The following is a 13,815-nucleotide window of genomic DNA, read 5'->3' as shown; positions in this document are numbered from 1 at the left end:
TCCTACAACACAGGTACCATGCGTCAGGCCACTGGCCAAGGTCAAAAATGGGGTGACCTTCGTGAAACGGTGGGAATGCCTGCCGCTTTCATATTATGCTAATTAAGCAGCAACACTCACAACTCACTATTTTGAACATTTGGGGGAGGAAAACCCAGGTGAAGAAAAGCTTCCTTAGTCCTCTTAAGTAGAGCAGCAACAGCAGGGGACAAAAGGGGGTAAATAACCAAATATTGTCAAGGTCCAGTCCCGTGAGGTCCTCTACCCCCATGGCTAGTCTTCTCTGTAGGTTAAATATTCCACCTTGCAATCTTGCCTACACCAAACAAATTCAGAAAGTCGCACTGGGTCCAAAAGGCCCAGTCAAGGTTGAAAAGCTCCAGCTCAGGCTGAAAAATCAAGTTGTCTAAAGGAGCTGGTCTATTTTTTATTCTGAAGGAAGCACAGGCAGCTCTCTAACTGGGGAACCTCTGCATTTATCTTCCCAGCAGCCAGTGACCATCGCAGCAGCTTTACTAAACAGCAGCAAGGACTGTTTCCATGACCTGGAGCTAGAATGGGAGCCCAGAGCTAGAAAGAAAACCTTCTGCTTCCCAGAGAAGGGAGATGCAGTTCACAGGAGTCAGAGCTTGGAGCTCTATCTGACTGGGTCAACAATTGGGGGCAGGTTTTTTTAGTTTTGTTTTTAATACAGCCAAGCAGCCTGCTCTCTTTCAGCACGATTATAACACCCTAAGCTCCCAGCCAGAACTCATTCTCTGGAAACATCTATGTGCCTAACCTAACAGCAAATCATTTCTCCTCATCCATTTTATCAGTGGGATAATTTCTTTAAAAACCTCTTTGCCAAACCATCAAACTAATAGTTGATTAAGGTAAGAATCCTGAATGGATGTTAAACAGGATATATGCATAGTCTCAGAGCATCTCCCCATAAGATACTTATTAATTACAAAGGGAAATAGCACCAGGAATGGGGCAAATTTAACATGATGTGCCTCGGATACGATGCACTTAGAGGGGTGAGACCTCATTTCTGGGATATTCCTGCCCCAAATGCATAACCTGAATCTAACCATGAGGAAACATCAGACAAAGACAGGTTGAGGAACATTCTACAGTATAACTGGCCTGTACCCTTCAAGAATGTAAGGTCATTAAAGACAAAGAAAGATTGAGAAATTATTCAAGATTAAAGGAGACTAAACAAAAGTAATGAACTATCCTGGTCCAGAAAAAATTTTTTTTCTTTTGCTAAAAAGGACATTAATAGGACAACTGGTGGTATTTGAATAAAGTTTGTAGATTATAGTATTTCATCACTGTAAATTTCCTGGTTTGGATCATTGTACTGTGGTTATGTAAGAGAGTGTCCTTGTTTTTTAGGAAATACATATTGAAGTATCGGGAGTAAAGACGCATCGTATCTGTAATTAACTCTCAAGTGGTTCAGAAATATAAATTTCTGAGACTACATATGTATATGTGTAAGATATACATGAGATTTTGTATAGAGAGAGAGAGAGACAGAGAATAAAGCAAATGTGATAAAAGGTTAAAATGTTAACATTTGGGGAATCTGGATAAAGGATGGGAATTCTTTGGACAATTCTAACTTCTTAGTAAGCAAAATATTTCAAACTAAAGTTTTCTTAAAACAGAATATATATAATTAGTGATAATCTGCTTTGTTGACAAAACTTTATTATTAGTTCTCCCAGTCTTTTCTGAACCATCTAAGTGTCAATGCCAAATTTTAAAAATTTAGAAAATTAATATACTATTATAAATTTAGAATAAATTTGCCTAAAAAATTAAAATGAGAATCTTTGCTCATCGGGAACCTGATCCTCCCTCTTCCTGGGCAGACGAGCGATAGGAACAGTCACCCTGATGATGTTGTTCTCTTATTTCTATTTACCTTTCGTGATTGATGCATTGGGTGTTAACCAAAACTGGAGCTAAAGGCTTATATAACTGAATTAATATAGAGCATTCTTGTACAAATATTGGACAGTTGTGAGTGTCCTATGATTACCTAGAAATATACTTCTGCTACCTGAAGCTTTTCTGTGCCAGCATGAACTACTTTTGGCTTATTTTTACTTTTGGAGGTTCAATGCATTCCAGCTAACTGTAATTATTACTTTTCAATGCTCATGTTATCACTTCTTTGATCCTGCTGATTTTTCTGTACCCCATAAGACTGTCTAAATGAATACTGACAGAATACCCCAGGGGGCCAGGGCCTGAGTGGGAACAAAATCTCCTTAGATATCATAGAATCAAGAAACTTTACTGTTTTTTTTCCCTCTCTGATTTCCTGTAGTTATGAGAAAAGTTTTTTGTGACACTATCCATCTGCTAGGGTATAGGTCTGGTGGGCCATTCAGCCTGAAGGCCTGGGCAGGACCTGGGCAGGCAGGTATGCCAAAGGGCATCCTCTCTGCAGCGCGGGGCAGGTGGGCTCCAGTCCAGTCCCCACCCCTCACCACTCCGTTATCAGAGACTCTTGCCAAGGTGGGCAATGTATTCACATGCTTCATTAAATATGTAGCAGGCACTTTTTGTGAACATGAAAGAACGAGCCTTGGGGGTGGTTTGGAGACGTGTATTACCCACCAGTGAGGTCCTGGGCAAATTAACACCATCTCAGGAACTCTATATCCTTGTTTGTACAGTGAGGGGCCTAAATGCTGTCTGAAGACCCTCCCAACTTTAACATTCTTTGAAGACAGGGGAGCAGGTACTTTTAGGGCGATGGCTCCCAGGAGAGTCTGGTCCAAGCTGAGTCACCTGGAAGATGGCAGAGGGCTCAGCATAGAAGTCCAGGATAGGCTGGGGATGGTCCCTCCGGCCCTCGGGGGTCTGGAGTTGGTAGCTGACCTTGACACTGATGTTGGAGAAGCAGTCCTCCTGACAGAGCTGCAGAGTCACCAAGGAAGGCAGGGTTGGAGTTGGATGTGGGGGAGAAGATGACAAGGAGAATACTTTTAACTTTGATGCAGTCACAATAAGAAATAAACAATGAAAGTGGTAAGCCAGGATTCCGAAGCCTCTTCCAAATAGGCCCGGCTGCCAAGAGCACTGGGAAAACCTCCCTTGATCTGCCATGGCCTCGGGCACCGTAACTCCTTATGGTTCCTGCCCCAATCACAACGGGATTCTGGCCATTAGGAGTTAAAAACTGGCCCGGGTTTTATTCAGAGTACAAAGGGGAGCCACGAAAGGGAAGAGTCATGGCCACATCTGTGTTTACAAAGATCGTTCTCCAAGCAACACGGAGGATATACTAGAGAAATAAAAGCTGAAGACCAGGAGATGGGCTGGCATGCTGTTTGCCATTCTCTTTGTTTATTGAGCCTTTTTGCCAGGTGGGAGCTTTGAACACCTGAGAGTAGGTGAGCACGATTCCCAGGTGGAAAAGGTAGTTATGCTTGTATTTAAGGAAGCCATAGATTTGCTAGAAACTCGTTCTTAATCCATTTAACAATCAACAGACATGGGAACAGATGTGTAGTCAGAAGAATAATTTACGAGTTTATTGGAATAAATGATCCTTTTAGGTCCACAACTCTGGGTCCTGTCAGGCTCTGGGTTCTGACAAATACATCTTTCATGTCTCTAGGCACATTTGTCAGGAGTAAACTTTTGTAAATCACAACTTTTGTCTTTCTATTTCTACTTTCTCTCGTTCAGGTTTTCTGATGTTGACTCATGCAAGGGCCCTCTGCCCCACTTTTATTATCAGGTGAGGGAAGGAGCCCTGTTATTCCCAATTTATTACCAAGAAAAATGTCAGCAATTAGAGAATTTCCCTCTTTGTCCAGTTTCTAGGAAGCTCAGAGATCTACTTAGTGTTCAATTTCGGTAGGTTTCTTTTCTTTCTGGCCACTCTGAACAGCATGCGGGATCTTAGTTCCCAACCAGGGATCGAACTCACGCCCCCTGCAGTGGAAGTGAGGAGTCTTAACCACTGGACCGCCAGGGAAGTCCCTCGGTAGGTTTCTTTAATTTGGATTTATGGTACCATAACTCCCACTTCCCACCTCCCATGCCATCATGTGGTTCTTTTTTTTTTTTTTTTTTTTGCCCTCATCGTGCTGCTTGTGGGATCTTAGTTCCCTGACCAGGGATTGAATCCGGGCCCTCAGCAGTGAAAGCACAGAGTACTAACCACTGGTCCGCCAGGGAATTCCCCCATCATCTGGTTCTTAATCTATTATGATTATTTCAGTTGCCTCATTTGTGTGTATGGGTACATGTGCTTCATTGCATGCACCTCAGTTCTTTTCTCAACAATACAGACCCCTCTAGACTTTTTTGGAAACTCCTCCACTTACCTCTCCCTCTGTGGGAACCAGCAGGAAGGGCTCACAGAGATGGGGGCCCGTGCCCCACTCCCTAAGGGAGCTCTGACACAGCCTCTCATCTGAACACTGCAGCCTTCTCCTCTGCTTCACCACATCCACGTCCAAAGTGAAGTTCAGAGAGGTCTCTTTGAGGCCTGGGAATGAAGACCAGGTCTTCCTGATGAGACTGGGATGGGCAAGCCCCAGACAGAGGGCCCTCCCATGAGTCCCTCCTGAGTGGCGCCCCCACGCAGGCGCTTCCCCAAGCTGCTTCTTCATTTCAAAGGTACTTTTCTCATGTCTTCCGGCACCCAGCTAGGGTCCCTCAGTGCACCAGCCCCAAACCCGGAGCAGCACATCCCAGGGGCTGAGTCAGGCTTCCCTAGGGGAAGAAGCGCTTAGGGAGGAGGCTGGGATTGAGGGGGGAAATGAGGAGGAGCAAAAAGTCAAGGAATAGAGAGAGAAACCACAGAGTAAAACCTGAGGACAGCAGAGCTGGAAGCACCTTGTAGACTACCTGGGCCAGCTCCCTCACTGTGGAGAAAAGAAACCAGGGCCCAGAGAGTGAAAGACGCCCTCCCAGTGTCACACAGCCACCCAGCAGCTGCCATGCGGGCTCTGTGGCCTGAACCTTTCAGCCTATACAGCTGGAACGGATAGGCCTGCCCTTTCCTACTTAACAGATTTGATCATGGGCTCTTGCAGGAAAGCCAGCCTCCATGGGAGAGCACATGCTGACCTGCAGGAAGACATCCCCAGGATTGTTACCGAGAGCTTAAGCCCTGGGGACGGTTGCTGGGGGGTTGTTCTGGCGGGGATCTCTTGGGTTGGCGGTGAGCACCTGGGCTGTGAAAGCCATGCCTTCTGGAAGTTCTCCCAACCAGTGCCAACTAAGCGGATGGGAAGGGAGGCCAGGCCGCTGGCAGGTTATCCAGTCCCCCTGGGCCAGGGAGACACGGTGAGCAGGGAAGGGGAGAAGATGTAAATCAGGGAGAGAGAGGACAGGTACTTCTCGGGAGCCCTGCGCACACACAGGTGTGGGCACAGTAGGTGGAGATGCACAAGTGCCGGCCTTCTTCTGAGTCTCCTTTCAGAAACTCAACCCTTCCACCCAAGGAAGGGATCCAGTGCCCCTTTTCCCAACAGGGTCAGAGAGACCCCTTCAGAGTGTGGACTTGACAGCAGATCACCCTTTTCTGGGGCGGTTCCCATTAAATTGAACCTAAGGTCAAAGGAGCTAAAGTCTAACAGAGGGATTTCGTAACACCCCACCCCCACTCAGCCCTCTTTTCCTGCCCCCCACTGAAGCCAACAGGGACTGACCACAGCACTGGACGGGTCAGCTAGGCTGCCTGTTACCTGACTCAGCAGCTGGGGACACATAGCTGATTTCAAAACACAAATTCACATTCACGCTGCTGTAGAAGCCAATGGGCAGTGCCTTGGGGGTGAAGGTCATGGACAGCTTCAGACGAACCACAGGTCTTGAGCTAAACAAGACAGCAAAGAGGACCATGAGAAGGGACCACAGGACTTCTGGATCGGTGCCTGGGCTCTTCCTTCATTCAGTGAATATACATTCAACACCTCGCTTATGCCAAGTGCTATTCTGAGTCTTCAGGATACTACAGGGAAAGAGATAAGCCCTGCTCTAGTGGGAAAACAGACAACAAGCAGATAAACAAGAAGAAACAGGAAAATCCTATGTACAGGAAATGCTATGATAAAAATAAAATAGGATTGGGACTTCCCTGTCAGTCCAGTGGTTAAGACTCTGTGCTTCCATTGCAGGGGGCCCGGGTTTGATCCCTGCTCAGGGAACTGAGATCCTGCATGCCGCGCAGTGTGGCCAAAAAATAACTAACTAACTAAATAAATAAAATAGGATAAGGTAATAGAGATTGGGGGCTACTTAGCTGGTGGTCAGGGATGGCCTCACAAATGAGGAGACATTTAAGTTGAGCTCTGTTACCAAGAAAGACCCCGCTCTGTGAAGATCTAGGGGAACTGCATTACAGGCAGAAAGCACAGCTGATATAAAGGGCCTGTGGTAGGAATGAGTCTGCTTTGTTTGAGGAACACAAAAGTCAGCATAACTGGGGCACAATTAGTGAGACAGAGAATAGTAACTAGTGGCGGGGAGGGAGGGGTCTGCAGGGCCAGGCCATGGTAAGGAATTTCGATTTTACTCTAAGTGTGAACCACTGAGGGGTTTTGAGCAGCAGAATGAAAGGGTCTCTCTGGCTGCTGTGTGGAGAACGGAGCACAGGGAGTGAAAGCAGGGAAGGATGCCATGGCAGTGGTCCAGGCGAGAGGTGACAATGTCATGAACTACTAGGAAGTACTTTGGAGGTAGAGCCAACCAAAACTCATTGGTGGGATGGCAGGGAAAGGAAAAAGAGGAATCAAGGATGACTCTTGGGTTTTTATCCTGAACAAATGGCACCCTTTGCTGAGATGGGAAGCCCAGGGAGGGGCAGGTGGGGAGAAGGAAGGGCGGGTGGGAATGAGTCCTTTTTTTTTTTTTTTTTGGCTGCCCCATGGGGTTTGCGGGACCTTAGTTCCCTGACCAGGGACTGAACCCACGCCCTCTGCAGTGAAAGCACCGAGTCCTAACCACTGGACCGCCAGAGAAGTCCCCTTTTTTGTTTGGTTGGTTTTGACTTTTTTTTTTTTTTTTTTTTTTTTGGTGAGTCCATTTTTAGACATGGTAACTTTGCGATGCCTGTGTTGCATAAACAGCCGAGCCTGGAGCTTCGCGGAGAGCACAGGGCAGATTGGTGCCCCGCCAGATTATTTATAGCCATGGGACTAGATCACTCACTTAGGGATGGAGCACAGAAGCTCTGAAATTAATAGTAATAATAGCAGCCACCACTGAGCACCGTGCTAAATACTTTGCATAGATCCTCTCAGTCCTCATAACTCTCTGAGGTAGGTGCACTGTTATTCCCATTTATAGATAAGAAAATTGGGACTTAGAAATTCTGTCCAAGGGCACACCGTTAAGTGCAAGTTGAGGTTCAAACCCAGCTGGGCAGAGCCGGCGCCCTTAACCATGCGCTTACTCCCTCCCCTCAGTGCCTGGTGTCTTCACGAGGTCACTTAGGGCAGGACAACTGGGTGAAGCTGCCAGAGCAGACCCCTACCGGAGCACAGCCGCCCGGCCCAGAGCGCCCACAGCGATGTCAGCAAGGCCGTCGCCACTGAAATCTAAGCCACCTGCCACCGACGTGCCGAAGTACTGCAGTCCTGGGGCCACCACTGAGGCTCTGATCCTCTGTGGATCGAGAAACACAAGGTGTCAGGGAGGGAAAGGGGTTTCCTTTTGGTTTAATTCAATCAGCAGATTAGCCTTTGTCCCCATCCCAGGGAGCCATCAGCTGAGGAACTGGGAAGAAAACGTCAAGGTTCTCCCAGGGAGGCTTGAAGGGGGGTGGGGCTTGACAGGGAGAGTAAGGACAGCAGGGGGTGGGGAAGAGTAGGGTCGTCCCAGGAAACAGTCAGGGGTCAGTGCAGGGGGCACAGGGAGTACTGGGCACAAGCAGTCCTCATGTGGGGCTGAGGCGAGGGTGGCTCTGAACTACATTTCAGAAACACCACTGAAGCACAGGGTGGAAGATGGGGAAGAGGAAGGAGCCAGGGCAGGGGTGGTGGGGATGGAGAGGAGGGGCTGGATTTGGGAGACAGCAGGATCTTTAGGAGGCAGAGGCTGACACGTTGAGCTGAGGTCCAGGATTAGCCCGGGTTTCTGCTGTGAGCCGTGGAGGGGTAGGGCTCAGAGGAGCGGCAGGTCTAGGGGGAAGAGGATGCTTTCAGTTGGGCATCCTGAGAGTGAGATGCTGGAGGCCATCCAGGTGAGGGGCTCAGGAGCAGCTGGACACACAGGACTGAAGCTTGGAGAGAAACTGCAGCTGGATGTGAGTGAAAGTGCCCATAAAAGATGGAGCGTGGAAGCTGGCAATGGATTCCTGGGGGGTGAGAGCTAGGCTTGGGGTGGGGGGAGGGGTTGGGTGGGAGACAGGAGCCAGAGAAGGGACAGAGAGAGGAAAGAGGATCTGAGGCAGGTCCATGGTCAGGAATGCCAAAGAAGGAGGGAGTCACAGGTCAGGAAAGTACATGGATGTTGCCACAACCTCTAGCCCCACTGGAAGGGTCTGAGGTGAGAACCTCCAAGTGACTTCTGTCCTTCAACCCTCTGGGACCTGCCTGGCACTTAGGACTGGAGCTGGCTTGGGTCTCAGGCCATCATATCTGGGGAAGGTCAGAGTCCCAGAGTAGAGGCAAGAGAGAGCCCTGCGGATCACCTGTGGCTGGCTGGTAGCGAGGTCAACCAGCTGGTTGGTAGAGCGTCCATTGTAGATGTACACGCTGCCGAAGCCTACACCATCATCTGCCCCGAAGTCTTCCAGGGGGGCCCCGATGGCCACATCTGTGAGCTCATCCTGACTGATATCCCCCACTGTCGCCATGGCAAAGCCAAATCGCGCATAAGTTAACCTGGGGTGGCCACTCAGCGTGCGTACCAAGGAGAAGGAACCATCCTGTAAGGCAGAGAGGCAGCTCAGCCCTCAAGACAGGGATGCAGGGTGCCCACCCCACTGCCACCCCAGGGAGCATGCTCAAGGACTTGTTGATTCTGATTCTCCAGCAGGGAGGGAGCCTGTGGCTCAGAAGAGGCAAGAGACCTTCCCAAGTCTGCACAGTGAGTGAGTGGTGAAGCTGGAGTCCTCCTGCCTTGCAGTCCAGGACCAAGAGCTGCAACCCTCTGCTCCCATGATTGGGGTACTGGGCTGGCGATCAGGAGGCCTGGCTTCTCGCCTTGGCTCCACCACACACTTGCTCTGTAAACTGAAGCAAGTCTCCACATCACTGAGCCTCAGTTTTCTCATCTGTAAAATGGGAGTAACAGCTACCTCCCACAGTTACTGTGAGAAACAAGTGAGATCACAGACAGGATGTGCTTTGTCAACCGTGCAGCTATTTGCGATGTCATCACCCTCAACATGAGATGATGGGGTGGGGAACGTAAGAAAGTGGGGGAGGGGACGGAGGGAAGCAGTCGCCCCACCAGGCTGCCATCCACCCTGAGCTCCCCATCTCCGCCCTCTGGTGCAAGGCGGGGCCGGGGCGCTCCCAGCCTCTGTCCCCTCGGCCTGGCCACAGCCTCGGCCAGCTTGCGAAGATGGCGACTGTCCCACCTGCTTGTTCACACGGTACATGTAGACTCTGCCCTCCTCGCCTTGCACGTGGTAAAACGGGGCGGCCACCAGCAACAAGTCTGTGGTCCCATCCATGTCGACGTCCACAGGGCACAGCTCAGAGCCAAAATAGGACCCCATCTACAGGCCAGAGGGAACGCAGCTCACAGGGAGTGCCGGGGAGGCAGCCGCCACCACCAGAGCCCTCAGCAATGCCAGGCCTCTGCTCCTGCTCTTCCTGGGCCACCAGCTTCGGGTCAGACCAGATCAATGTGTTCAGCAGAATAACACAGGAGACTGGGTGAACAGCCTGATCCCCCACGATGGGGGAAACCAGCTGGCGCTCAGACACGCAGAGCCGGGGCAGAGGCTGAGTTCTGAGACCTGAGTTCTGCCCAGGCTGGGTCCCCAAGCCACTGTGTGCCCTGGAGCCCACCCCTTTCCCTCTGGGACCTCCAGATCCCTATCTGTAATAACGGGGGCGGGGGTCCTTCTCCAGCAGTACCTGCTCGCCCTCCAGCACTGGTACAAAGTTGGTCTCTTTGCTCTCCTTCCGGAGCTCAAACACAGCCCCTTGCTGCTTGTGCTGTGGAGCCCCTGCCACATAGGAGAGGCCACAGGCCTTGTGCAGCACCGCCACCGAGTAACCTGCGGGGGGGATGTGGAACTGTGATCAGGATCTCCCACCGGGCCACTCCTGTGCCCCGCCCCCCTTCCCAGCCAGGACTTCGAAGTAGCTTGGGCAGGGAGGCAAACATGGAGAGACTATCTTCCTCATCCTTTTAAAATCGTCAGCGGTGGCTCTACTTACCCATGCGGCTGCTCACACACGTGTGTCCCACTATACAGATGGGATAGACACACATGATCACACACACAGCTTCACTCAAAATACACTCCACGCACGTTCATCACAAACGCAGTGCATGAAGACTGAGGAGGGGTGAAGGGGCACCCACCGCCATTACTAAGGGAGAGGCCCTACCTCCCTAGGCAGCTGCCAGGACCTGGCGCTTTGGTACCAAGCAGGCCTAATTCTCAGCCTCAGGCTCCCTAAGTGGGGCCCTTCCCTCGGTCCACGTGACCGACCTGGGCCCTCCCCAGCTAGGAAGTGCACTAGCGGCCTGTGTCCCTGTACAGGCCCCGCCCACACCCAGGTAGCCTCCAGGCCCCGCCCTCACCCAGGTAGCTGTACTGCACAGCCTTGGCATCCACCGCTGTCTGGTTCAGGAAGCGGCCCTTGCGGCTGCTCATGTTGTAGAACAGCGTGCCCCCCGACCAGTCGAAGGCCCCTACAGCACCGAGCAGCACCTGCCCCTGCAGGGGACAAGGGTGGGCGGCCATCTGAGCGGGAGGGACCCAGGGCCAGCCAGGGTGGCATCGGGTCTACCTGCCAGCACAGCAAACCTTGCAGGGGGGATGAGGGGCATTCAGTGCACCCGGCCAGAGACGTAGGAGGAAGGCGAGAGGCAGACACTGGGTTCCTGCCTTGTACCCATGACCCTGTCAGGGCAGCTGTCCCTCCAGGACCAGCAACCCCTGGGGCAGAAATCCAACCCGGGGCCCAGATGTTGAGCATTTAAAAAAGTATGACTGAGGGACTTCCCTGGTGGCACAGTGGTTAAGAATCCGCTTGCCAATGCAGGGGACACAGGTTCAAGCCCTGGTCCGGGAAGATCCCACATCCCGCGGAGCAACTAAGCCAGTGCGCCACAACTACTGAGCCTGCGCTCTAGAGCCTGTGAGCCACAACTAGTGAGCCCTCGTGCCACAATTATTGAAGCCTGCATGCCTAGAGCCCATGCTCCGCAAGAGAATCCCCCACTCGCTGCAACTAGAGAAAGCCCACGTGCAGCAACGAAGACCCAACACAGCCAAAAATAAATTAATTAAAATAAATTTTTTTTAAAAAAGTACGACTGAGCAAAATGGGGCTCATGTCCTCCAAGTCTGCACAGCCTGAGTCTGGCACCCAAGGCCCACCTGTGTCGAGTGATGTGCTAACCGTGCTTCCACCACATGCAAGGACGGTGTCCTCACTGCCCGTCTGTGGGGAACAGGGCCTCTGGTGGGGAGAAGTACCCGGCTTGGTAGGCAAGCCCACCCAGGGCTGGGTGTTACCAGTCTGTGTTAAGGAAGCTGCTTAATCCTTGAGCGCAGGACGAAATGACCTCCTGTTATAAACAGGGCCACTCTCTCCTCGACCTCAAAGGTCCAGGTTAGGGCGAGCACACAGAAGTGTTTTCTTTTGTCCTAAAATGGCTCTTTCATGGGACTTCCCTGGTGGTCCAGTGGTTAAGACTTTGCCTTCCAATGCAGGGCACGCAGGTTTGATCCCGGGTTGGGGAGCTAAGATCCCACATGCCTCGGGGCCAAAAAACCAAAATATATGAAACAGAAGCAATATTGTAACAAATTCAATAAAGACTTAAAAATGGTTCACATCAAAAAATCTCTATGAAAAAAAAAAATCTTAAACTGGCTCCTTCAGAGGCCTCAGCACAGGGCACTGAGAGCCAGGGGACCCTGAGTCCCTGGGGGTCGCTGGGGCCCCTCCTCTGTGGAGAGCCTGCCTGGTGCTGAGTCGGCCACGTACCTCGTCCAGGATCTGGGCGCTGAACCCGACCTGTGCCAGCTGGTAGTGGAGGGCATCTCCGACCGTGCCTGGAAGCCAAGAAGCCCAGTGAGACTGCTGTGGGCCAAGGTGAAGGGAGAAACCAAGTCGGGGAAGGGTCCGGCTTGGCCTCTTCCCAGAGGGAAGGAGGTTCTGGTAGGATGGGACGAGCATCAGGTTGGAGTAGAGATCCGGGTCCTGCTTGAGCAGCTGCTGGCAGCATAGCTGGGAAGAGGGCCATCCCCTCCCTCTTCCTGGGCCTCAGTTTCCTCACCTGGGAGCTCCTGGGAGCAGGAATCATGCCCCAGTCACCTTTCTTCCTCCAGCACCAGAAAGAGCTTCTCATCAGAGTTTCATGGAATTTGGGGGAAGTGAGGAAGGCTGGGGATATTGTTGCCTTTTTAGAGATGGAACAGCTGAGGCTCAGAGAGGTGACAGGAGTTGCCAGAGTGCCACATGGAGGGAGGACAGGAGTAGGGCTGGAGCGTGGGCCTCGGGCCTCCTGCTGAATGCCGAGGGGGCTGCCACACAGGGGTGGCCAGGGACCTGGAGCCTCACCTTCCACGCTAATGATGCTCTGCTGCAGTTTGCTCAGCAGCCCATCCAGCGCTGCGTAGTTGGTCACCTTGAAGGCGTGGTCCTCATCGGGGTCCGAGGCGATCAGCTTCAGCTCGTTGTACGCCCTAGTTTTATTAAATGCATCTCCCACCTGCACAGAGGCCCTGGGTCAGTGGGCCAGCACCGCGAGGGCTCTCCAGGCCTCCTTCTTTCCCTGCTCCCTGTTCTCCCACACACTCTACGTGTGTTTTCCTGAACACACCAGCTCCTCACCCCTGCCCACGCTATTCCTTCTGCCTGCAGAGCCCTTCCCGCCTCCCCTGTGCCCCACGTCAGCTACTCCTCTTTGTCCTCCGAGACTCAGCTCAGCACCCGCTCCTCCTGGAACCTTCCCTGACATCCCTCCTGTGGGCTCCCAGGGTGTCCACTGCTCTCCCCATCACTGCTGGGCGAGTGAGCTGTGACCACCACTGGGAAATGAGCCGTCTGCGGGGAAGACCCTGAGTGGGGTGGGGAGTGCGGGGTGCATGGGACACGGGGGCTGAAAGAAGAGAAGTTGGTGAGTGAGTGTGAGTGCAGCAGGGTTTGGGTACGCTGCTTACTGAAGCCCCTCTAGGAGCCCTGGCTTCTCGCCACCCCAGGCTGCACAGGGTCACGAGGTACCCCCAGCACCTAGTTCTTACCCCAATGGCAAAGCGCTCAACACCTTGCATCTTTGTGGAGTCGATGACAGTTGTGAGGTTGAGGGGGTCCCCGAATATGTCCCCATCAGTGAGCACCACCATGACCTTGGATGCCTTTTCTCTGGAGCCATGGCTTGGTGTGAAGATGTTGTCTCTAAATCGGGGAGAGTAAAGGGAAAGAACTTTGCCAAAGGGATGACTGAGCCCTGGGGAGATTTTATTCACTGACCTGTTTTAGAATTGAAGAGGATTAAGGAGCCCTCCTGGGAGAACAAAGGCCCAAAGAGGGGTGGTGATGTCCCTGGGTACACAGCTGCGCGCGTGGAGGTGAGGCTGCAACACAGGTGTTCTTACCCCTCACCTGCTCCCAATAGAAAGGTGCTGGACAACTAGAGAAAGCCAGTGCA

General features: G+C 51.9%; 1 protein-coding gene across 2 annotated transcripts in view; it reads right to left on the bottom strand.

Annotated features, from left to right (window-relative positions):
* Positions 1-13,815, bottom strand: part of ITGAE (integrin subunit alpha E) — a gene marked incomplete at its 5' end in the record, with an annotated part of 58,630 nt that overhangs the window by 19,378 nt on the left and 25,437 nt on the right. For both annotated transcript variants that reach the window (XM_082678743.1, XM_082678744.1), the window contains 11 exons: positions 2,797-2,925; positions 4,344-4,507; positions 5,712-5,842; positions 7,502-7,632; positions 8,660-8,896; positions 9,554-9,694; positions 10,059-10,201; positions 10,735-10,870; positions 12,150-12,217; positions 12,726-12,876; positions 13,409-13,562. In XM_082678743.1, coding sequence (XP_082534869.1) covers positions 2,797-2,925; positions 4,344-4,507; positions 5,712-5,842; positions 7,502-7,632; positions 8,660-8,896; positions 9,554-9,694; positions 10,059-10,201; positions 10,735-10,870; positions 12,150-12,217; positions 12,726-12,876; positions 13,409-13,562 — 1,585 coding nt within the window. The remainder of the gene's footprint in view (positions 1-2,796; positions 2,926-4,343; positions 4,508-5,711; positions 5,843-7,501; positions 7,633-8,659; positions 8,897-9,553; positions 9,695-10,058; positions 10,202-10,734; positions 10,871-12,149; positions 12,218-12,725; positions 12,877-13,408; positions 13,563-13,815) is intronic.

Source organism: Grampus griseus (assembly GCF_964374135.1).
Source record: "Grampus griseus genome assembly, chromosome: 20".
In the NCBI taxonomy this organism is placed as follows: domain Eukaryota; kingdom Metazoa; phylum Chordata; class Mammalia; order Artiodactyla; family Delphinidae; genus Grampus; species Grampus griseus.
This window is presented reverse-complemented; position numbering and strand designations above follow the sequence as displayed.